Genomic DNA, 24,563 nt, shown 5'->3' on the forward strand with positions numbered 1-24,563 from the left:
ATAAATTTTGCACTTGCACCATATTTAGACTTTGATGTCTTAGAGACACCTCCCAAATGAAACAAACATGCTTACCATCCCTATCTTGATTCTAAACCTATTTGTCCTAATGTTCAGCATAGCATCCTCACAAAAAGCCTCAAAACTCTCCTCCTATCTAATGTAATGCAGTAACATTACAAGGGACAGTGCAAGGGACAGTAACTTAATAGTATCCAGGCAGGCTTTTTGTATCTCATTCCAAACACATTATGCTTAGGTAATTTAGAATTCAATCTACCTAGTTTACACCACTTTATCACCAGCTTTCTGATGTATCAAACCTACCCACTGCCTTCAACCAGAGCAGAGGTTTACAGCCTGCAATCTGTGGGTGTTAGAGAGAAGGAAAAGAACATAGAATCATCACAGAATCATAGATTGGTTTGTGTTGGAAGGGATCTTAAAGATTCCTTAGTTCCAACCCCCCAAGATCCATGGGGTCACTTTCTAGGCCTTCATAAAACTAAGAAAACAGACCTCTGGTCTGTAGGCTCAAATCCACAGACAGACTGTCTGCTTCTCCACTAGAAAATATTGCAGGAATCTGAAACCCAGAATCTGGAAGAGCAACACCATAGAAACAAAGCCTTCAGCTGGCAAGCGCTGTTGCAGGGCACAGAGGAGGTGCCACAGCACGACACCTGCGGAAAGTCCTCCTGCGGAGAGTCCTCCTGCAGCTGGCTATCCAGCCATGGGCACAGGGCCAGAGTACACTTCACACACCACTTCACACCCAGATGCTCGTCCTGCCCGCTGCCCTCTTCCCTGTGTCCTGTTTTTGAGCAAGCACCATGCAGCAGGGTCTGTGTCTTTAGTAATTCTTTGCATGGTATTGAACCCACAGTGGACAATCGGTAGGTAACAGCAACAGTCAAAAATCAGTGAATAAGAAAACTATGTGTGGGTTTGTGGGTTTTGTTTTTTTTTTCATTTTACCTCTCCCTGATGTGTGCTGGTCAGGTACTGCATGAAAAATGCTACCTGCCATAGCAGGCAGATCTTGTGCTCTTCTTATAGCTCAGCATGGGGCAGATGGGACTCTTGACTCTTTCCCACCAGCTAGCAGGCCTCCTGAGAAGCCACCAAGCCTGTTCATGTTTCTGGCAGCCAGGAGCCTCTTTGTATTAGGTTTTGGTACAATGCCTAACACAGCAAAGCCTGAACGACGACTGGGATCCTGAGGCTGAGCCACCATACAAATAAATAATGGTAATGCAAAGCAATCACTGGCTCTAGAAGGCTTGCCTGATGAGGTCTAGCAAGGGCTTCTGTGACTACCTTCCTCATGAGAAAAACTCAGCTCCGTGATGATCACACAGAAAATAACACTTAGTCGCCACCCCTGGAAGATAAGGGGCTGTGACAGGGTAGCAGCTGATGTCATAAGGTGTGCAACCAAAATGGAAAGGTGAGCTGAGTTCATTGATGGTTCTTGCTGCAGGAAACAGCATGAATTGTGTGCTTTTGCCTCCCTCCCTCCCTACTGTATCTGGATCCAAACCCAAGGGGAGAGGAGACAATGTTTGGACTGGACTTGGCTTCAGAAGCTTCAGAACCCTTCTTAGAGCCCTTCCAAACACAAGGGAGAGGTGAGAGCCAGGGAGATATCTGGGAGGATGGAAAGGTGCAGTGCTGTTATTTATACACAAACCAACACAGTCAATCTTAAAGGAAACCTGCCCCCCCAAGAGATGCCCCCATGACTAGAGAGGATTATGGGTTTGTGCTAGAGACAGGCAACAATTATGGGTTTGTGCTAGAGAGAGTCAACAACTGCAAGATGCTACTGCTAACTGAAAAGAAGCACAGAAACTCAGAGAGTCCTAATACCACATCTGGATCATGCTCTGGAAGCCTCCCCTTCCCCTTCTCCCTCTTTTCTCATTCCCACCACTTTTAACACCAAGAAAGTTTCACATTTAGGCATGGGTTTTGGTTGTTGTGGGAAACACATGGTTTCTGAGGGCTGCATTGCTGCTCTAGCTGAGCCTCCTCTGGGTTTGAGACAGCAGGTCTGTGTAAATTTTGGATCTCAGGAACCTGGGGTAAGAGTCCTTCTCCATCAGGCTGTGTACCTTCCCCTGAGCTTGGTCAAAGCAAGAGAGGGAAGGCTCCTGCATATTTCTTCTTGTCAGCTCCCGTGTCTGGAAGTCTATGTTCACCTGGGAAAAGTAGCAGAAGAGAGTTTGGTACTGAGTGACCAGTTTTCCTGCTTCAAATGGCACATCTCATCTCAGCCATGGCTGCAAAAGCAACAGCAGAACCCAGGTCCTACCCTCATCCATGCCTAAATACCCCCCAAAAGCACCACAGGGTTTAATATTACAAATTTTGTCCCAAATCTGGAAAAGCTGAACTGGATTTATAGTGATCTGAGCACTTCTGAAGTCAAATTACCTTTATTCAGGCTCTTAAGCATGGGTTTGTGATGACCCAGCCTAACATCTCCCCTGTCCTCCAAGATCTCTCTAGCCTTTTTATTTCTCACTACACACCCAGTATATGGCTGAATGAACTTCTATCTGGGTTTAAACTATTAGCACACTCTTATTACATGGTTTTTAACTCCTCTCTTACAAAATATATTGTTTGACTTTTCCCATAACAGCTTTGTGTTGAGGTATCTGGAGCAGACACTTGACAAAATAAACCCTCCTCATGTTATGGCTGCTGTTTGTTTGTAAAGCCAACAACATGAGTTGTCCTGTTTTCATTCCCTGGCAAAGCAGTCAGCAGTTTGTTAGGGTTACTCTTTCAAACCCAGCTGAAAAAGATGTTCTTTGTGGTTCCTAACCCAACATCCAAACTTAAAGGAGTCTAGAAAGCCAAACTGTCTGCCTCAACTCAGATGACTGCCACACAGAGTAGCTCTCTGTGTAATTTAAGGGACATTTCACATCCTAGCATACCAAAATTACAGCAGCAGGACCAAACTTTAGTAGAGACCCCATCTGACCTATGCTCACATTTCTAATGCAGATTCATCCCTGCAGACCTGAAGACCTCACCCAGATTCATGAAGATGCTCACTGAGATGATGGGGATTGAAGCGTGCCCCAAGACACCCACACCCCTTAGAGTAAATCTGGGTGCTTCTCAGTGGCCTTGCAATACCCTTCCTAGATGAAAGGTGCAGTAAAGAGACCCCTTTTAAGGGGATCCCCTTGCAGGCACCTCTATCATGACAAGCAGCTGTGCAATCTAGCAGGAGGATCACTGTGGGAGGGCAAGCACAGCAAGCATCCTCCTGGTTGCTTTATGAATACAATAACACAACCCAACATCACGACAGTCACATCAGCCTGTCACTGCTTGAAAGAGGACTTAACAATTCCAGGCTTTAGGTTGTGACTGCACTTTTTGTTCAGCTCTGAGTTGCTGCTTGCATCCTTTATGAGGTCTAATTGAGTTGGGAGTTAGTCAGCAGATAAACACTCCTCCCTGGAGAGTCAACAAGTTAGTCATTCGTGGGATGCTTCTATGCAAAATGTCCTGCAAGAACTGAGCCCAATACCCTGCTGGAGGATTGATAGTAAATGAGAGGAGCAAGGTGAAATACTCATAGGGAGCTTGGAGAGGTTAGGAAATGTAGGTTGTGGTTGCCTGCGAACTCATTGGCTGTGACTGATTTAGCGTCATCAAAGTAGTTGCCCTCACCAGGGGATGATGAGTCACCACGTGCAGAGGCAGCTGTAGCAGGCAGGATGGCATTCCCATCCTCCTTATCCACTCCTCACTATCACTTCTGGGGAAGAGGGTTCCTGGAGCCCCTGGCACCCAGCAGGTCACTGCCTGTGCCGCCGGGATGCTGCGCCTGCATGGGGCTCCGGCATACCAACCTCTCGCGGGGCCTGCACGTCGATGAACTCCTCGAAGATCCGCTGCGCCTTGGCTGCCAGCTTGGCTGCCGAGCGAGTCTTCTTGAAGTCCTCGCAGGCCAGCCAGAACTCCAGGTTTTCCTCACTGAACTCTGTCTTCAGGAAAGCACGGAAAGCGGCCAGCCCATCTGCAAGAGAGATATGGGGAGCCACGATGGGAGGAGAAAGGGGGCAAGGAGATACTGCTCCATCCACCTTGCCTACGAAGGACCGTTATATTTTTCTCCCAAGGTCTGTTGGTCCCAGGACGCGTCCATAACTTCCACTGTTGCACCAGCTGGACTGCTGTGAGCTGCCACAAAGCCAAACACCATTTGCTGCTGCTCTGAACAAGTGTTTCACCAGTTACCATGTCAAAGGGTTTCTTTGAGCCCAGCACACCTAATCCTTGAGAAGCTGTTCTTGAAACCATCAGGCTTCCACAACAGGGTCTCCCTGCCACAGACTCTTGTACGTGTTAACACAACAGGTTGTGACGCCCTATCTGTCACTAGGAGAGTCCTTTAATAAAACACAGCATCTGCAGACTTGTGTCCTATGCTTTCTGTCACTTTGCTTTATTGCCTAGTGTCGTATTTTTAGTTCTCGTTTAAACAGAGGAAGGATCTTGGAAAGTCTGACTGTTAAGCTACGACAAAGGGGAGAAGGAAAGGACATGGCCTAATTACTGCTTGTCTAGTCAGTGGTAAAAGTGTTCTTATCACTTGTTAATGCTTAGCAATTGTGACATTTCAGTAATGTAATCTGAGTCAGCCAGGGCAGATTAGAAATATGGAAAGATTTATTAGGCAATCTGTGTCCTCTTCAACCCCTGCCTGGGCATATTTTTGGACACAGCTATTGCTTTTTATTTCCTTTCCCTGAATGGTACCTGCAGAGTTGAAGTAGCTCTTTCTCCTTTCTTTAGCCTTGGGCTAAATCTGTTTCCTAATTTCATTTATTTCTTTTTTTTTGTTCCAGTAACATGTTTCTAACTTTTTCTGATCTTTTCCTGTAGGGTCTGAGTATTTGTAGCTCATGACTGGAAACCTCCTGAGTCACCACTGGCTGCTTCCTAGCAAGCGTTTAAAAATATTTATGGAATTGGGAATGCACTTGGCAAGGTCATACTCCTTGAGAGGATGAGAGGAACATGTGCATGTGTGCCTGGCAGGGATGGACAAAGGCTGACAAAGGTTTGGAGGACCTGAACTCCTGCAATACTTGGGGCTCCGCCTGCTCCCCTTCTGCTGTGCAAGGTCTTGGCAATGCTGCCTCTCCTCCTTCCTCCAGGGGCAGGGAGCATGGGAGCTCAGTCAGAACTCAAGGGGTGGTGCCTGATGCTTGGTGTCTGTCATTCTCCTATGTCCACAGCAAGCTCAGGCTCACAAGGGACATGGGCTGGCCAAGTCATGGGATCCATCACAAACTGCCTTTTGTCCTTTCCTGTACCTGGTATGTGAAGAGAAACTGCAATGTTACATTGCACTTTCCCCCCTTGTGTGTCCTAATCTTATTCCTGCTTCTCTCGTTTCTGGTAACAACTTGGGGCATGGGGATTTTTTTAGTCCTAGGTCCTGAGCCTCAAGTCCTAAGAAAGAGACCTAAATATTGAGCAGCAACTGACAACCCTATTTCTGGCTGCATGTAAGCCAACAGAGATGTTTGACTGTCCAGATTCTCCAAGGGAAAGGCAGAAGAGATATTAAAAGCAGACAGACTGAACTACAGGCTGAACCACTCCGCTCTGTGCTTCTCAAAGCTCCTTCATTACTGGGCTGTGCACTGAGTGCTCCACCAGCAGTCTGCCTTGCAAAGAGCACAGCAATTGGCAGCTGAACTGAGCATGTCCTGCCCCAGTCATACTTGCTTCTGGCAGCCCCAGCAGGGTGAGAAATTGCTGTATCATATCAACATGTCCTGCCACTTCTTAATTAATGCCCTTCTAGCAGATGATCAAGGTTCAAACTACTATTGCAGGCAAAGTGAGAGCTCTTGTCCGTGAGCACTGCAGAGCAATTAGTGCAAATTGTGGGTTCAGAGCTGAGACAATAATGTGACTTTAGCCCTGGAGAAGCCTGCAGAGCAGAGAGTGCCAAGGGCATCTCCAGCAGCAGGCTACCCATCAGGATCATGCTGCCCACAGCTGCTTTGAGCCTCTCTCAAGAAGATAAGTGTGGTGAACCAGAGAGCTGGTTTAGGGCTGGCTCTCTCCCTGAAATCTAGGGGACAGAAAAAAATTTCAAAACCTGCATCCCCCCATAATGCCTATAAAATTCACAAGGCTGGTGTGGGAGCAAGTGGAGGACTTGAGTAAACAGCAGGGAGGCTTTGCAGAAGGAAATGGAAAGGACACAACAGCAGGCTGACCAGTCTCAGAGAGAAAAAAGTACAACAGAGGACAGCAGCAGTTCCCTGAGCTGTATGTCATTCTAGATACCATCGTGTCTGATGTTAAATATTCCAGCACTCAAGCACATTGCTAGGACTATACAGCCTCTGCTGTGTGTCCCTGCAGAGGTCTTGCTCCCCTTTCTCTGTCCTGGTCTTTTTTCCACCCCCTTTTTTCCTCTACAGCAGCCCCAGGGCCCCAGCACTGACAGAGGATCACTTGCAGAAGCAGCAGCTCTGCGTGGCAAATGGAGTATCTGCAGAATAAAATATCTGCTAGAAGAAGAGGACGTCGTGATTGATGAGGTGAGAAAGGCGTTGGCTTCAGCCCTGCCCTGGAGAGCAGCTGCAGCAGGTCCCTCTTCAGACCAGGAGGTTTCCATATGCTCTGCCTCCTGCTCTTACGTCAATCAGCTCCTTTTTATCTCAAAATAAGTTTAGACAGCAAGAGAAATAAATAATAATGCCTGGCTCTTCTCCACCTTTATGTATTGTTGTTGTGCCCTCCTCACAGTCTTTGAGGAGCTGGGAATGATGAGGCTGGACCTGGGAGGACTTTGGGCACAGAAGAGGTCATCCTTGACTTAAGGCTGCTTGGCTCTCCACAGACTTCATCTTTAGCCTTTGACTCCCTGCCAGGATTTACAGCTGTGCCTGGCAGACGGAGCTTAGAGATGGGAGCCCAGAGGACAGCACAATAGTAAATCACTGCTCACAGGGTTACCATGGAACAATGACAAATCTGATTGAAAGGGTAGGAGAGCAGTTAGGTGTGGGGGCTGGCCTGGAATTTGACCTGGATGCTGACTTTAATCTCCTCCTGCACATCTCCTTGATGGCTATCAAGGAAGCATCGCTCATGAAGGATCAACTTTTCCAAGTTCATCTCACCCAACTGGACAGCTTTTTTGCTGGGGCAGCCAGGTTGCAGTGTGATGTGAGCAGGAGAGCATCACCTATTGCGTGAGCCTCCAGAAATATTCTGGAAGATGGTAGGAGCATCTGAGAAGTTCAGTTCCAAAGGGATGCTTTACCAAAAAAAGCACAGAAACAGAAAGCAGGATTAGAAGTCTTCAGACGCAGCAGCAGATTTCCTAAAGACATCCAAGACAGAGTTGTACTGGCATAGATGCAGGGCCCTTCAAGACAACTGTTGGACACTTATTCAGGAATTTCACCCAAGAGCAGTGAGACTTGCCTGAAGCCAAAGAAGGAAATCAGTACTGATGGAGCAGATAGGGTTAAGGCAAAGAAATGGAAGTCTTCTACTGTCAAGAGTAGAGTGTCAAGTGTCTGAAAGAGGAGCAGAAGATATTTGCTTTTTACTTCTGCATTATAAATGTCAGCTTCAAAATGTTCTGCTCTCCATTCAAACAGACCAAGGGAATGCACAAGAGGATTGCAAGGAAGGATTGTTCAAGCATTTGTGCATCACCCCATCCCAAGACCTTATAGTTCACCCTACAGCTATGACCCTGAGGCAGATCAATGGCTATGTGAGGAAAGGGACCCAGATGCTCCTGATGTCCTAGTCAAATGTTGTTCTTCAGGCCATGGAGAGTGGATGCAAACTGGAACTCAGGAAGTTCCATCTCAAGATGAGGAAAAACTTCTTTACTGTGAGAGTGTGGGACCATCGGACCAGGCTGACCTAAGAGTTTGTGGAGTCTCCTTCTCTAGAGACTTTCAACACCTGTCTGGATGTGTTCCTGTGTGACCTGCCCCAGGTGATTCTGCTTTGGCAGGGGGGGTTGACTTGATGATGTCTAGAGGTTCCTTCCAACCCCTACCAGTCTATGATTCTATGTTTCTATGAGTGAGTCCTTTCTAGCAAGAAGGGCTGTGGAGGAAAGGACAAAACTGGCTAGCACAAAACACAACAGGTCTTAACTAAGGCAAGCTCCAGCAGCATGGGCAAGAGTGGAGATTAGTGGTTTAAATCATTCAGGCAGACAGCATAATAACCAGGCATTAGCCACTGTCAGAGCAAAAAAGCAATCAGCAGTCATTTCTTTAATGCATGCATTTCACACCACCAGGGCAATCAGCACTTCATGTAGGCAATAAAGATAGAGTCCTTATGGCTGGTAGATGAATGGATTAGCTCTGTGGAGCATGTTGGGTCCAGGGTTAAAGAGACAAGGCCACAATGCTCTGTACAGCATTTGTGCATGCTCTCACTGCTGCTTAGCACTGCTGCATGAGTGTGAGCTGCCTGTCACCAGCACAATGCTAATGCTATTCTGGCTTAGAAAGAACTAGGAGTAGGCTGGGATATTCCTGTGCTGTGTAGGAAGAGGAGCAATGTGTAGACAACAGTAGGAGGAGGATAACAATAAAGTTTGGGCAAAAGAGCAGAGATCACAAAACATGGGTGGAGGAGGGGAAACAAACAAATTTTTAAAAAATTATCCTTGATAAAGAAATGGAAACTCAGCACAAAGATTTGTTGCATCGGATGCTTCGTTGAAGAGTGACTAAGAGCTGAGGACAGACTGTCCTGCTGGATTCTGGACAAATGACAAGCCATGTGTCCAGCCCCTCAAGGGATGCAGAATGAGACATGCCATTGCTTGTATTTCCCTCCAGCAGCCTGTCAAAAGAAATCTCCATCTGGCTGACCAGTCTGTACCTCCTGGGCATGGGTACAGAGCAGGGATTGCTCCTCAGTTACTCTCATGTGTGCACACACTCTGTGGACCACACTGAGCTCCACTTCCCTGGGAGTCATTGACAATCCACGCTGGCATGAAATGGGGAAAGATGCCAAAATCTAGCATGCTAAAACCACTGGTTTTGCTCCCTGAGCACCCAAGGGAGCATTCTACATATGAGCCATCTCTCAGCTCCCTGCTGAAAGGAGGACCGTACTCCTCTCTCCTGTTGCTTGCCCCTCTCAGAAGCTACGGCCCAAGGGAACACTACTACTCTGTGCTCACTGTCTGGCAGTGAGCTCAGACAAGGCTGCTGCTACAAAAAGGGGACTGGCTGGCTGACCCTCTGATTTCCAGCTGACTTGCTTCACCCATTAGCAAAAACGAGCAGGGTATTGCATTCAGCTATTCACCTGGGGCTGTCAGTGAAAGAGAGGTGAGCTGCATCCTACCAGTCAGCAAGAGTTTCTTTTGCCGGTGCAAAAGGAAGGTGGAGGTGAGGCAGAAACCAGCTTTCTGCCTTTTCTACTCACAGGCTCTTGCTAATGGCAATGTAAATTATTCTTTAAATGACCAGGGAATTAATTCAAATCAGGCCACTCTATACAGGAGTGTGGCCCAGCCTGGGAATCTCTGGAAACATGCAACTGCTCCAAAAACCAGAGATTTTCAATCCTCCTCTCAAGATGCTGTCAGACAGCAGCATATCATGATCAAACACTGCCTACAGAGGTCACTCATTAAAACAATCAGGGGAGAGGGAAGGGTGGGCTCCACAGGGCCAGCACTCTCGAAGGATATTTGACTGAAATGAGCATAATGACACTCTCCACAGAGCCTGTATAATGCTTGATACCTGCTCAGGTCATTGCCATTTGGACACTCATGAACACAGGAAGTGGAAGAGTACAAGTTGTTTGCTTTTCCCATAAAGAGTAGCACAGTTCTGAGCATACAGGGGCAGCCTGCTTACCTCAGCATATCATTGAGTCTTTTAGGGAGCTCTGATCCCCTTCCTTGCTCCTTCAAGCTGTTTTTGCACCTGTCCATCCCCTTGCAATACTACCCTCCAAAGACTGCCCCGTTTTCAGCTGCTACATCCAGCTCCTGAGTCCTGCTTGAGGTTTATTCCCCAAAGAACACATTGGCTGCAGCAGAAAGCACCACTCAAGCCCCTGCAATCAGCATCACAGCCTCCTTCGAAAACAGATGAACTGTCCATCTAGGGAAGAAAGAGTTTATGACAGATGTGTGAAGCAGAAGTGCTCTACCTGCTGATGCTGTGAACCCCAGGAGAAATTCTCCCTGAGCCCAGCTGGTGTTTAGCACATGCCCCCAAGCAAGAATTCTTATTTTCCCTGGCTAATGTTCACCTGAGCAGTCACAGGGGAATTAGACTGAGAGTGTTCTGTCCTTCTCTTGGCACTAAAGATAGCATATTAGCTGGCAGCTGCACTGCAGACAGAGGCAGGCCTGGCACTGCTTTCATTACTCTCCAATTTTGGTCAGATAAGGCACAAAACTCCCTTTACCTGTCTATCATCAGCACATCTCTAACAGCAAAAGTGCCACTCTTATGTTCTGCTTTCACAGAAGACATTTGGCAGTCCTTCTGTGGTTTGGACACAGGTATACACAAGCAAAACCACAGCATAATTCCTTTTATGGATATACACTCTTCTCTCCTCCAAATCAGTGGGACTAAAATAACATTTTTGTTTCAACAGAGCTTTTTGGTATTTGCATCATTCTAAGGCTTGACTGCCAGGCTAGCAATTCCAGAAACTTCAGGTGCGGAGCAGTTGTAATATATTCCTTTAGAAAGCAATTTATTAAACAACAAGTCTTTTTTTTTTTGTCACCAATCACCAGGCAATGTCACTGTGACTGCTGATAAAAAAAATTAAAAAGATTAATTTAAATTTTAAAGATCACCTTCTGTTGCTATTAGGAACTGAATATTTTTCATTAGGTGCCAGGGAGTAATCAGAATTACTTTCCGTTCTAGAGGCAGGGAATCAAAAATAAAAATCCTGATAATTTATTTATCACTCTGTAAGGCTAATTTATTAATAAAAACAGACACTCTTGTGGAGGCTGAGGGACAAAATAATTGAACCAAGGTTTGATTTAGCATTCGCAGCAGTCAGCTGAAGAGGGGACAGTCTGTATAATGTCAGTCCATAGATGAGTGAAAATTCACTGCCTTTTGTAACCAAAGCACTTTTGCTGCAGTCTGCATCTAATAAGGAAAATTTCAGCTTTTAAACTGATAAAGGAAGAACAAGGGCTCGAATACAGAGCTGTAACACTGATGTGAATATCCTGTCCTCCCTCCTCCCCACCCCCCAGGCACTTCATAGTCTCTTTGGTGCATTTTCCCCTTCTTGTTTTGAATTTGCACAAAAGAAATGTTCTCTCTTAGCCATACCCAGCTACACCATAGATTTTTTTTTCCCCTACTGGCTGCAAGAGCAATGATCTCAACAAGATACTGCTGCTAAAATTATATATTGCTTTTTTCTGCCTTGGACAGCCAGCTTGTTTAAAGTTGTCACTTAATTCCCTGCCAAAACTGTTGTCAACTCAGTAGAAATCCAGCAAAATTACACTTCATTTAATGTAATAATATCATTCTAGATTTATATTTTAAAATATAAGTGCTGAAAAACCTGATTCTCTAAGAAAGCCAGACAGTGCTTTATTGCAATGAAAGAGTTCACCGCCCACATCGACTTTTCCGCAGCCCTGCCTCGCTCTTGGTTTATTCCCCAACAGAAACACATTAGTGAACCTATACTGTGAACTTGGCAGCCTTGTTTATAATTCCCCAGTGTGGAAATGTTGGTGAGGCAGAAGGATGTCTTCTGAACAGACCTGATACAATTGATCTATCGAAGGGAGCGAGGTGCACCGATTAGACGTTTGCATAAGGTGGCTGGACGTGAAATTTCCAGGTTTGCTTTGGCAACTGTAAATTAGATTCTGCTACGGGCTACCACGCATGATTTCTCTGCTACAGAGCAAGTTGTTCAAGGTTACTGAACCATGAACACTGTTGTGTTGTAGCATTCCCAGCAAAAGCTACGCTTTAGCACAGCGTAGCTGCACAGAAGAGCAGCTGGAGGGAGAGAAGTCAATGTTGTGGATCTCAGGGGTATTTAGTGAGCTGAGAACCTGCCATTTGCTTGTGCAGAAAGAATGGACCCAGGGGCACATGCTGAAGGATGGTACACACTGCTATAGTCTTGGGTTCCTGGCTCCATTGCATGCCTAGGAGCTGGACAAGGCTAGATCTTGGGATGATGTCTTTGGCAGTTGTTGTGACCCAGTCAGGTGCAAAGCCAGAAAAGGAAACCACAGAAACTCACTTTCTTGCCCTATAACAATAAGGGCAATTCTTGCCTGTAAACAAATGTTGCAGTTGCCTAATGGATAGCAAGCAGCTACCCAAGGGACAATTCCTGTGTCCTCTGATGCAAACTTTGCCTTACTTACAACCAATATTAAGGGTACAAGGGGAAAAAAAGGTAGAATTTGATCTCTACTCACATTTATGGGACAAAAGGACATCAAAAGAATCTGCCCATCTCGTTGCTTCTTCTGTTGACAGTCTTCTGGAATGAAAGGAAGAGGCACATTACAGACAACCCATGGCTGCTGATCCCCTCTGGGGCTGTTTGACAAGGACACTGAGGGAGGCTGGAATTCTTCTCGCTTAGCTTTGGAGGTCTGCAATGTAGAGGTCTCCATGTGAGTAAGTCACCCTGGGCTCCCTTTAGAAACAGTGAGGTGATACCAAGGGACTTGCAGGAACTTGACTCTCTTCATCTCAAATCCCCAGGTAGGCGGGAAAAATGGGCCAGATAAATCACATCTGAAAAGGGATCAATTTTTCCTCATTGCTTCTGAGCAGAAGCCCAGGGAACAAGTTCAGATGTAGACATTTACATTGTAAAAGCCAAAAGTCAAGCAAAATGAAACCCACCTCTGCAGAAGTGTTTATTTCTCTTTCCTGGCTTTCAGGGGAAGGTTAAAGTCTTAGCTCAGACGTAAGCAGTGTGATTTGTGATCAGATGAATCCCCTCCCGCTCATCTCAAATCAGGACTCTGAAGCATCTACCTTAAGCGTTGTGCAAACTAACCCCGGACTTTCAGGTCGTATCTAATAGCAAGGCTTAGCTGAAGAGGACTGTGACCTGAAACTGCTGGTCACTTCTTGTACTGAGTCAACAGCTCAGACTTCGATTTACAATGGCAGGGGGGTAAATTACATCCTCAGACACATGCTGACGTGTCCCACATACAGCAGTGGGACCACAGGCATGTTCTGTCTCACGAGAGAGCTCATATCAACCATCCAGGTATTTTCTGAGGCTGTTCCAGCTGGACCAATGCTGTTTTGGTTTCCTCCTTCCTTGTGGCTAGAAGAGCTGGTTAAAGTTTATGCAAAGGACAATAAAAGGAAGACAATACTAGAAGGGGGTGGTGGGGCAGGGAAGGGAAGGACAGAAACGGGGTTGGAGTGGGATGCTGCAGCTATACTCACTTCAAAGCCCGGTTGGGCTTGTCCGGAAGGATAGCTGTGAAATCATTATATGAGTCTGATTTGTGAGACAGGCAGCCCAGGCGAGTCCTCATCCCTCTGTTCCTGTGGTCGATGTGAGGGAGCAGGGGTGTGAGCAAGGGAAAACCAAAGAAGATGCTGATTATAAGTCTAGCCAGAGTGGCCAAAAAAACCCAACAAACCAACTAAAACAAACAAACAAAAAAAACCACCTCAGTGGCTCTGTGTCCTTGGTTCCCTCATGTGTGGGAGCTACCCTGAAACATAAAGCAGACTCTAAGGATGGAGCAGCTGAAGGCTTACCCACACCAGTCATTCAGCTGCTCTGGCAAAAAAACTGCTAAATGTTGTGCTTCGGGATGGTTTCTTGGAAAGACCTGCTCTCGTCAGGTGTGGGAGGACAGCAAAGGGCAGCAGTACCAGAAATCAGTCAGCATGATCCATCAGCACCAGAAACAGCAGAAATACCAGGTCTTGAGGGCAGGGTGGGACTGGAGGGAGAAGAGAGGGAGTAAGGCACTTGCAAGGTGAGCCTGTGTTGCAGAACCATAAGACCCTGGCCAGGATCGAGCCCATAGAGCTTCTTTAGATCAGGGTTACATAAGCAGGCTAAAACTGCCTCTTTCCTGACAAGCTTACCCAGGCAGAAAATAGCTTTATTGGTTTTTTTCCTCTAAATTTCAAACCAGCCTCAGAGTCTTTGCTCCTCTGCCAGCCCCTCGCATCCTTGCCAGCCCCTTCCCGGGATAGCCGGCACATCCGCAGCATCCTCTGTTACATAACCCCGGGATGGGGAGGGATACAAAGGGAGAGGGTCACACAGCACACACATGCACTGTTCAGGACCAGCACCATCTCCTCCCAAAACCATACAGGCACCGGGTAATGGATTTACATCATCTCTAGAAGGGCAGAGCCTCTCCAACCCAAGGGCATCTCTTCCACTAGATTCCCTGGACACCATACAAGGCCATTCTCTCTTCCAGACCACGGGAGGAGGTTTTAGCAACCCAGTCTCCACTTGTCAGCTGTTGGACCCACCTCCAAAGCTAGAGAAAGCCCTTCTCCAAGCCCTGCTGTCAAACAGATGTCAAATACTTTCTGTGACTGCAGAGGGAAGTACAGTGGTTTTTTTTCCCCTTCCATATGTAATCTTGCAAAATACTTCAGCACCAGCAACTGAGCCAATCTGTAGCACACCCATTTCCTTCTCCTCCTGCCCTTCAGAGAATTTCTATTATTGCACATTTTAATGTAATCTTAAAGCAAATTAAATGTTAATTAAATGCAACGAGTGTCTCCCTGGCACAGCACAGGCAGCTAACAGCATTTAACCAGCACAAAAAACCCTGGAGATCTTCAGTCACAGGAATAGTTGCAGAGCTTCCAACTAATGCTCCATGGCTGGTGGTCTCAGGATGCAATGCTGCATAAACCTCAGATATCAGCATAGAAATACCGCATGCAAAGAGTCATGTTCCTGGTTGAGCATGCTGGATGGGCTCAAACAGACGCTGAGTCCATGATAGGAGCTTTCTGGTACCTTTCCTGATGCCTCCTACCATCAACCTTTATTTTCACTGAACTGTTTGTTCTACCAAGCTCACGAATTTCTCAGCAAGAGGTGTGACATGCATTACCGCAATGCTGCTCGGATTTCTCTCTGATGCCTGAGATCAAGGGACTGCAGCAGAACATCAGAGCATAGAGGGGACAGGGATGCTGCACTACAAGCAAGGAGCTTGTCTCTCATGGAACACCAGTCTCTAGGTGAGGGCTTCCAAGACAGGACACAGGAGAAAGTGAGGGGAAGAAATAGGGTCTGCAGGATGTGGAGAGGCAAGGGAAGGGCAGGAGGGAAGAGGGGTCACTGCAGCAAGCTGAAAGGCTTGCTGGACGAGGTAGACAGCAACAAGATGGGCAGGGGTAAGAGATGCATCACATCTTTTCAGTTACCTCCATGGGATCAGTAAGGCAGCCATTCAGGCATCCAGTTATAGTTAACCCTTTAACTGGCTGGCTTGGACAGCAGTCAGGGCTGTTTGCAGGAGGGATTTACTGTTTCATGTCCTGGCATTTAAAAATATACACCAAAGAATCCTCTGCAAGGAAAAGGAGGGCCCGTTGGTCTCAACCCATTTGATCCTTTGACCCTTAGTGCAGAAGGTCAGTTTTTCAAAGGAAGACGTTCAGAGTTGAGGGATGATCACAGAAGAGAGAGACAGCATTTCCTTCTAAGACCAGAACCGCAGGTTAAGTCCAGCTTCAAGTCTAAAAGGTTTTGAGTTTGGCGTCACAGCTCAGCAGGGAGCGGCAGGAGTTGGCATTACCGTACTCATCATTCAACATCTCTGAAGGTCTCTCCTCAACAGGCAGAGCTCCGGGCTGACCTCGCTAAGATGACCAAACTACCTCTTGTCCCTGTCCCTCCAGGTCATGGCCAGGCATCACGGAAAAGCTGGCACTGCAAATAGAATAACAGGAGGACTTCACGCATCTGCAGATGTCGGTCCTACCATCATTACAGGCTCAAGCACTCACACAAAAATAACTCCAAGAAAGATCTCCTCTTTCGGGGTGGTGGGAGCCTGTGAGAAACCACCAAGGAGATGCACAGTTTGCAAAAGGGAGGGAAAGAGGGAGGGAAATAGAGAAGGGATGGCAAGGTCCCTAGGAACTTGGCACACAGGCTAAACAAGTTCCACACCAGAGTGAGGGCGAGGTCCACCAGCCAGGAGACCAACAGGACAAGTGGCAGGACTGGACAATGGGCAAAGGGCAAAGGTTTCTTATCTGTCAGGACAGGACCAAGCTCCATATAACCTCTGTGTTTTCTTGTCCAGAGGGAGCAGCTGAGAAGGAGATAAAGGAGCTGATGAGAGCAGAGACTGTGGGCAAAGGAGCCAGAACCCTGCTCTGCTGGGGCCTGGGGAGATCCCAGAGCTTGGGCTGCCCAACACAACATCCCTTTTAAAACCTGATTACATTAAAAAAGCACAAAGCCCCTTCCCAGCTAAATTAATGGGACTGGGATTGCACTCTATGCCAGAGAGTGCATTGCCTTAATCCCTACCCTGACCGGCTGCTTCGATGTGCTTCAACTGAAATCAATCCTTGTAATTCCTTAAGCCCCTTTAAATTTCCTCATTAACAGGCTCACCCCCATGTGGGGCCATACCACATAATTTCCTAGGGTCCAGCAGTCCCTACTGCTCTTTCCCACTGCTGCTCCAAAGTGACAGCTGGAAGCAGAGTCAGTTGCCCTCTCATTGCAGCCTCCACCAGCAGCTTGCTTTTTCGGGGTACTGTTATGAAACAGCCTTCTGCTTGCCCCTGTTCCCACCTGCTTGCCAGCCCCCATGGTGACAACCTGCACAGCTGTGCAGCACCCAACTTCCCTGCACTCCCAAAGTCTGACTACACAGACGCCAAGACCTACATTTCCCATGAAGGCAATTCCACTGCTAGGCTGACGTCCCTTGGACATTTCCTCTGATTGCAAATAAATCCAATCAGGTATGACTTTAGAAATATAATCTGTGGTGTCTAGTAAAGGCATCCCAGTAGGGTTCCATGGTGAGGGTTTTTTGCCTTCCACTCCATCATTCATCCTATCTTCCCCTGCCATGAAAGGACCCTCAGTCAAGGAGAATTGCTAGTCTTATCACAGATGTGTTTTGGGGGTTTCTCCTTGAGATACAGAAGTGAAGGGGTGTGATCATGACATTCAGGTTAACAAACCACCCCAGGAGAGATCACCTGAGCAAAGATAAAGAGGCCATCCCAGCAGAAAAAAAAAATTAATTGGCAGCACAAAGGTTAATAAACAAACAAACAACACAAAAACATGAAACAACACAAACCATGATTCCTGGAGGGCTTCAAGAGATTAAGACCATTCATTCGCATGCAGAGAAAGCCAGAAAAAAAGCTGAACACAGAAGCACTGCAGACAGGCAGACACAGAGAAAAAGATACTCACTGCCTTTGACCTGTCCTCTCTGCCGGTGCTTCTGAGCCGACAGCGTGGTCAGAGAGGCTCTGGGGAGAGAGCAGAGCGGTCTTCTTCAGTGACAACCCCCTGCACGGGGTGAAAGTCACACTTGGACACCCCTCCCCTCCCCACCTCTCTCCGGGCAGCAGCAGAGCAGCTCACAAAACCCTACGGCAGGCTCAACCCAGCAGGCTGGGGCTCAGCTACGCAGCCGTCTCCCACCGCCGCTGATCAGTGGCACTGCCAAGGAGCCCGGCAGAGCAGCACGTTCCGCTGCATCCCCTCCTCACCCACTGGCAGCAGAAGCTCAGCTTGTCCCTCCTTGGAGATGGGGAACCGTTCCGCACAAGCGGTGGATGCCAAAGGCTGGCAGGGAGCATCTGGGGGCGGGGAAGGGGGGATGCCTGCGAAAGCGCTCACTGTTGTCACCCTCGGTATGTTAGAATAAAGCACCCGCCTGCATCGCTTTAGTCGGCTCCTCTGAGGGCTTAGGGAAGGTTGCTCCCCTCAGAGCACAGACGATCAGGAGTTGCCATAGACAGAAGGGATGGGAGAGTTTTAATTGAAGAGCTCCAATGTTCAACAAGACCAAATAACATCATTAACAGGCAAAGGAGCACCTTATTGCAGGGCATGGGATGGCAGAAGAAAAAAATTCACCTGGCAAGTCAGTGGTGCGACCAACCCTTTGCATCCCTCTCTCTTTCCCTCACCTGAGGCATGCAGTTCTGCTTGATCCCTGCAACCTCCTTTGGTGCACTCCCCACAGGGTACAGACTCCCATTCCCTTTTCTCTCCTGTGCCCACACTCCCATCCTCCACAGATTGTATGTGGGGTGTCCAGAGCACCCCAGTGACTCTAAAATCAACCTAACCCATGGCACTGGTGTGGTGGGGCTGCAGCTCAGCCCAACCATCAATAACAATATCTGAATGTCACACAGGCACTAGTATGAGTCACTAACCCACTGCTCTTTTGATCCTGACAAAGCTGATTGACTCAACCTTAAAATATAATAATTAAAAAAGTCTTTGCCCTTTTTTCTGGAAGTTTATAGTCCCCTGCCTCTCTTCTGCTAAAACACTGTTGGGCCTGACAACCTGGTGCTACCAGCAGGAAATATGTGCTGAGATAGCACATTAGCACCAGATAACATCCCTGAGGAGAGACAGAGTCCATCCTGCAAACCCACCAGGTTTAGTAGCACTGCAGCAATGATCCCAGCTCTCCATCACCTTGGATCTCCTCCTTCACAACTCAGTGTAGCAAGGAAATATTTGCCTTGTTCCCACCCTCCCATTGCAAAGCCCAGGTCATCCCAACTCAGATTAATCATGTCTCTGGTTATCAGAAGACAAGCACTGAAAAAAATGCCACTGTTGATACAATCTCCTCTAAGCCAAGGTCAAAGGTTGAGGTTCATCTCATGCCTCTGGTACAACAGCATGGTTTGTTCACGTTAAATAACAATCAGCTTCAGCCCTTGCCCCAAACCCAAGCCAAATTTAATTCAACATCACCAAGAGTTTAACTTCTAACGTGTCATTTTTGTTTTAATGCATCTCCACACTTTCAGGTTCTCTCTGGGCAACCACAGGATGTCACGAGTGACACTGTTTTCATAATCCTTCCAGGTCATCTCTCAGATCTCATTTATACCCACAGACATTATAGGATGGGGGAGGTCAACCAAATGTTCAATCAACAACACTTCAGACAATTCTGGTTCATTATTCAGGTAAATGGACTTTACTACAGTCTCAAAAAGATCAACAACTCTGATCTGCTAACTCTGGATGAGATAGGTCAGAGGATCACGCAAGCATTCCTGCTTCTCTTCCTTTTATACCACCTCACAGCCATCACCAGTATGGACAGAGACCCCAGTCCCTGTTTCTCCAGTACATCACTACACCCTTCCATGACCTCACTGGGATTCTGGAGCAACGCACAAATGACTCTGAAAACCAACAAGTTTTTACTTCTAGTTTCCTAGGCCAGGTGTGAGTTAATGGAGAACAAAAATAAGTGAACTGTGTTGACATAGGCACTATAGGAAATGTAATTAAATTGCAGATAAAGGGAATTATGTTTTTACAAGGCAATATTTTAGAAAGCTTCTGTGCAGTAGAAGAGGTTTAGAGCAAATTCCTTCTAAAATAGCCCTCCTGCTTCTGACTACTCTGTAGCTTCTATTTAAAAGCTTTTAATAAAATAACTCATTTTGATATTAGGCTTGAATCCCATCCAAAAATTTAAATCTCTTCAAGAAATACTTTAAAGCAATTTCCTCATGCCCAGCTAACAGCAAACACACAAGCAGCGAACACATGCAGCATTGCGAGTGCTGGCTGTCACTGAACAGAGTGGAAGGGAACTTTCCAGCCTGTTCCCAGGATGGTAATCATCTCTCCTTCATCTCCAGGATGTTATTCACCCTCCCTATCACCCTAACTGCCTCCCTACCTATTCTGTGTGTTTTGTCCATTGATTATCATTCAAAAAGGTTTTCTAGCCAAAAACTTCTACTGCCGGTTTCTGCAATCACAGAACCACAGAGCTGTTGAGGTTGGAAGAGACCTTGAAGATCATCAAGTCCAGCTGCTCACCTAGAGCTTTCAATCCCACCAGTACTGCTAAGCTGCTATCACCAACCATGTCCCTAAGCACCATGTCTACACGTCTTTTAAATACCTCCAAGGATGGTGGCTACACCACTATGCTGGGCATCCTGTTCCGATGCTTGATAACCCTTTCTGTGAAGAAACGTTTCCTAATACCCAATCTGAACCTCCCCTGGCACAACTTGAGGCCATTTCCTCTTGTCCTGTCACTTGTTGCATGTACGAAGAGACCAAACAATCCAATTGCTAGATAAAATTTTGTGGCCTGAAGACATCTGTTCCTTCCAGCATGGCTCTTCTCACATACCCATCTGGACCAGGGAGGCATCTCTGGCTGGTAGCTGTGTGACTTTTGTGTCTCCAGTTACAGGGATGCTCCTCCAGGGTCTGGCAGCTGACCACCCTTCTCATTTTGGTGCTTGAAGATCAGAGGATGTCTACACTGCCTAGCTCATTAGCTTGGCTGGCATCTCCATCGGCTTTGCCTTAAATAAACTCCTTCACCTTGACATTTAAGCAGACTTCTCCCTATCTTCTCACTCTTGCTCTTTTTCCTCGGGGGTCTGCTGCTGCTCTGGGATTCTGTTATTTTATGCTTAACGAGCCGTCACACTGAGCCTGCTGCTGTCGCTGCCACTTCTCATTTCTGACTTCGTGGCCTTGTCATATTTGCAATGATCCCTGCCACAAAGGCTTTGAACTTCTCTGGGGTTGTGTTTGCTCTTACTTCACAACTTTTTCAGGGTCTGTGCCAGCATTTCTCTTTTCTAGCAGTGTGCTGCAAGGAGCTTGTTTGAGGGTGTGCTTCACAACTTGATATTCCCAAAAGCTTTTCCCTAGCACCAATAACGTGCTTCTTCAGACTGCTGTGATGTTTGGCAACTACATCTTCATAGGTGAAGTCATTATTTGGTAAGCTTTTATGAGATTCACAGAATCACAGAAACATTCAGGTTGGAAAAGACCCTCAGGATCACCAATTCTGTTGCTCTCTGATGTCTCTGGAAGATGCTCAGTGACGTAGGCTCCATGGTTGAAAACTGTCCATTACACAAGGCCAGAGCAGTCACTGCTTTGGGAATTCAGGTGACCTTCACACTGAATGGCTCAACCACAAACCTGTAGCTATGGTCCACTTCTGCTGTGACCCCAGGAGGCTTTGGGGTTTTGCTGCAGGACTGGAAGGAACAACTACACTTGATGTGGAATGACCTCTCATGATACAAAGTGTCATTCAATTTCCTCCAACACATGGGCATTCAAAACTTAGCCAGAATCCAGACTGGCACCTATAGTAGCCCAACCTCAAGGTAATTCAAATCAATAATTCATTTATCTGGAGAGCTTCCTATTCTTCACCACTGTTTGCAGTTACAGCTGGAAGAAAATTGTTAGCAACTGACACCAGAGATGCAGTGCTCTGCTCACTGTGCTGCCCTGCCTGCTAGATTCTTTGGTAGTCCAGGGGAAAACCACACTTGGTCCAGCACAAGGTGTCTATCTTGGCAAGAAACAACTATGACTGATGTGGATAGCTTCCTAAACTTTAAAATAAATCAGTCATGTTTTACTTGTGGAGAAAACCATGAGAACAGCTTCTCTTTCTACAAAGGAGCTTCAGCAACATCAGGAACTATCCACAGCTGTAGCTCAGAATGTTTTTAAGGGGTTAATATTTTTTTTAAATTAATCTTAAACCTCAAATATTCTCCACATCAAGCCAGGCAGGCAGGAAATCCTGAAAGGTGAAAAAAGGAGAGCTTGAGTTTCAGGGGCAGATGAGGAAACCAAGCTGCTGATATATTGGAGGGTGGGGGGGTTGCCAAAAGAAGCCACCTCACATGTACAAATGAGGCAGGGCAGGAGATAGGAGACGCCCGCTGCGTCGAACTCCCTTCAAAAATAAAAGACTATGTTTAAAAATAAAAATTAGTTACATAAAGCGTGATCCACTGCTCTCTCTCCATCTCAGCTCGAGAGCATGGCAGCTATTTAAATTCTCCTGTGTCAATGATAAAAGCATCTCCTGGACATGTCTGTGGCTCTGGGGCACTGTGATTGCTGCAGCAGAACAGATGCCTCCACTGCGAGATGGCTCCTGGCCCCAGCTTGCATGCTCCCAACTCCCTCCCCAGTTCCTCCAGGAAGGTAGGATGCAAAACCAACAGCTAAGCAGTGTGGGAGGCTCCAGGCTGAAGGGCAGGAATCAAAGGGAAGAATTTCCCCCTTAAAACACTTTATTACAATTTCATAATTGTTCTCTGAGGAAACATGCTCCCATGCCCAGGAGCAGCTCCACGTAAAGCAGCACGTCAGTGCCTCTGCGTTGGAGAGGATGCTGTTAGCGTGGAGCAGGGAGGCAGAAAGGATTGGACTTGACACAGAGCTGCTCTGTGCAGCCTTGGAGTCCTCCCAGCTTTCAGCATCGCTGCTGCTGTCAATATGGCAGTGTCTGTAAGGCGGTTGGTGTGCATAGCTAGGAAGCTGAGGCAGATCCACCCCAACAGACAGTGCTCCACAAGGCTCCCCTACCACAGACATTTTGTCCCTTGTACATTTATATCGAGATCTGATGCTCGGCCCAGGCCAGGGAGTGAGGCTTGCTGACCAATGCAGTTAATTTCTTGCTGAGAGATCAGACAAGGTGCTTGCAGGCAGCCTGCATTTTGTGAGCTGAACACTGCAAACTAGAAATTTATTGAATGCTACAAATCAACCCCAAGATCTCAGGGTTGCAGCCAAAAATCCATTTATGATGGACAAGGTCTATGCTTCTTTGCTCTTATCACTGTGATTTCAAAGGCTTGAGCCTTACAGGGCATCCAGGTCCCACAGCAGGGATTTACTGGGGCTATTAACCTCTATACAAATACACAACGTGGCAGGGGGAGGCTATTCCCACTGCAACAAAACACCTGAGCACATGCTTAACTTTAAACATGTGAGCAGTTGTGTGAGCATTTGTAAGATGAAACACAGAGCTAACCGCATAGGTGAGCTGGGATTTCTCTTTCTTCTCTGGAGGCTGCTGCTCCAGTCTTAATTAAAACATAAATGAAGTGAGTTAGATGGGCTCATCTTCTTTCTCCAGCAGACGGTGCTTCTTTCATAAAAATGTCTGCTGCATCCAGCACCAATCCCTCCCTGGCAGACTGGCCTGCAATCTTCACCTGTGTCCTGCCAGCCTGGGTAGAGATATGCCCCAAGTTCTGCCTACATCTGCCCTAGTCAAACCCAAGGGACTGGGCAACATCTCCAGAGCTATGTGAAAGGACTGCAGGGCAAGAGGTCAGGCTTGTCCTGCCACTGTAGACAGTACCACTTCAGAGGAGCCTAGGGCTGCAGGAATAAGTGAGTCTCAGAGAAAGGCAGCACAACAGGACAGAGGAAGCACCACCATGCAACGTGTATGCTCCACAGATGGAGGAATGCAACTGCGTTCCTCTGGGACTGGATGCAGGGATAGCCAGACAGAGAGAGATGCTATCACAATAGGCCACTTGCATTTCTTAGCTGTGCCAATTTACCAGTTTATTCCCCCACCCACCCATCAAATGACAAAGAGAGAGCCCTTTCACTGCAGGGTTCCCCACAAGTGACAGCAGTCCCACAGTCGGTGCTGCAGGAAAATAACCCCCCTCGGGCTGGCCCCCTGCTCTTCCCCCAAAGGGTGTGCATGCTCCTGCCATCTGCAAGTGTCCACCACAGTCCCTGCCCAGTGCAGTTCTCTCACCTCCAACACGTCCTCCTTTTGCTCCAATTAGTCTTATTTTTTAACTAGCTCAGCCCCAGCATTCAGCCTGGGTGTTTGTCACAGCATCACAGACACCCAAATATTCCAAGGAAATGCAAGCCACCATTTTAAAATAACAAGAGTAAAGGGGTGGGGAAATGAGAGTGAAGATCTCAGAGCTGCAGGCACCAGCACAGATTGATGATTTCTCCAAGCATCAAAGGCCCACTGCTAATCCCATTGAAACGGAGATCACCCCAGAACCAGTCCAGCTCCTCTACCAGCCCTGCCAGGGCTGGGTTGGGCTTAACACAAGAAATATGCTGCTCTCCTTCCCTGCCTGCTAATTAGAAGTGGTGTCTGTGTCCCTCTGACCATTCATAAGACACCACAGGAAGATAAATGTGCTGGGAAAAGCACTGCCACGACATCCCAGCAGCACCCTTCCTTCCCCACCCGCTCTGCCTGCAGAACCATCCTTCCCCGGAAAAATCCAGAGCAGGAGCAAGGAGAAAAATCTCTCTCCCTGGGAATCACAACCAAGCAAAGGACTACAGGGCCTTTCATCACCCACCAAGGCCCTCCTGGCTCTTACCTGTCTTGCAGTTGGCAGCAGGGTGGTGGCTACATGGCTGTGAGTGCTTGATGGACATAGCTGGTTGGGACCTTGAGGAACAGTGTCTGCAGACTCCTGGTGCAT

The 24,563-nt window shown here is 47.2% G+C and overlaps 1 protein-coding gene across 3 annotated transcripts; it reads right to left on the reverse strand.

The window, feature by feature from the left end:
- Window positions 1-2,021: 2,021 nt before the first annotated feature.
- RGS8 (regulator of G protein signaling 8) lies at window positions 2,022-24,563 on the reverse strand. 3 transcript variants are annotated; one of them, XM_054384045.1, is made up of 6 exons: window positions 24,459-24,563; window positions 17,494-17,552; window positions 13,494-13,595; window positions 12,497-12,561; window positions 3,882-4,048; window positions 2,022-2,204 (listed from the first exon to the last, which is right to left on the reverse strand). In XM_054384045.1, the coding sequence occupies exons 1-6, from the start codon at window positions 24,561-24,563 to the stop codon at window positions 2,022-2,024; spliced, it is 681 nt and encodes a 226-aa protein (XP_054240020.1). The 3 variants fall into 3 exon arrangements, with proteins under 3 accessions (XP_054240020.1, XP_054240021.1, XP_054240022.1); XM_054384046.1 differs by lacking the exon at window positions 24,459-24,563 and adding an exon at window positions 17,796-17,885; XM_054384047.1 differs by lacking the exons at window positions 17,494-17,552; window positions 24,459-24,563 and adding an exon at window positions 15,468-15,493.

This window comes from Indicator indicator, chromosome 10 (assembly GCF_027791375.1).
Source record: "Indicator indicator isolate 239-I01 chromosome 10, UM_Iind_1.1, whole genome shotgun sequence".
NCBI lineage: Eukaryota > Metazoa > Chordata > Aves > Piciformes > Indicatoridae > Indicator > Indicator indicator.

Coding starts and splice junctions, on each gene's coding strand:
- RGS8 (XM_054384045.1), bottom strand. CDS start 24,563: ATGCACCAGGAGTCTGCAGACACTGTTCCTCAAGGTCCCAACCAGCTA. Junction 12,562..13,493: donor AAGCCCAACCGGGCTTTGAA/GTGAGTATAGCT, acceptor CTTTCATTCCAG/AAGACTGTCAACAGAAGAAG. Junction 2,205..3,881: donor ACGTGCAGGCCCCGCGAGAG/GTTGGTATGCCG, acceptor TACTTTTCCCAG/GTGAACATAGACTTCCAGAC.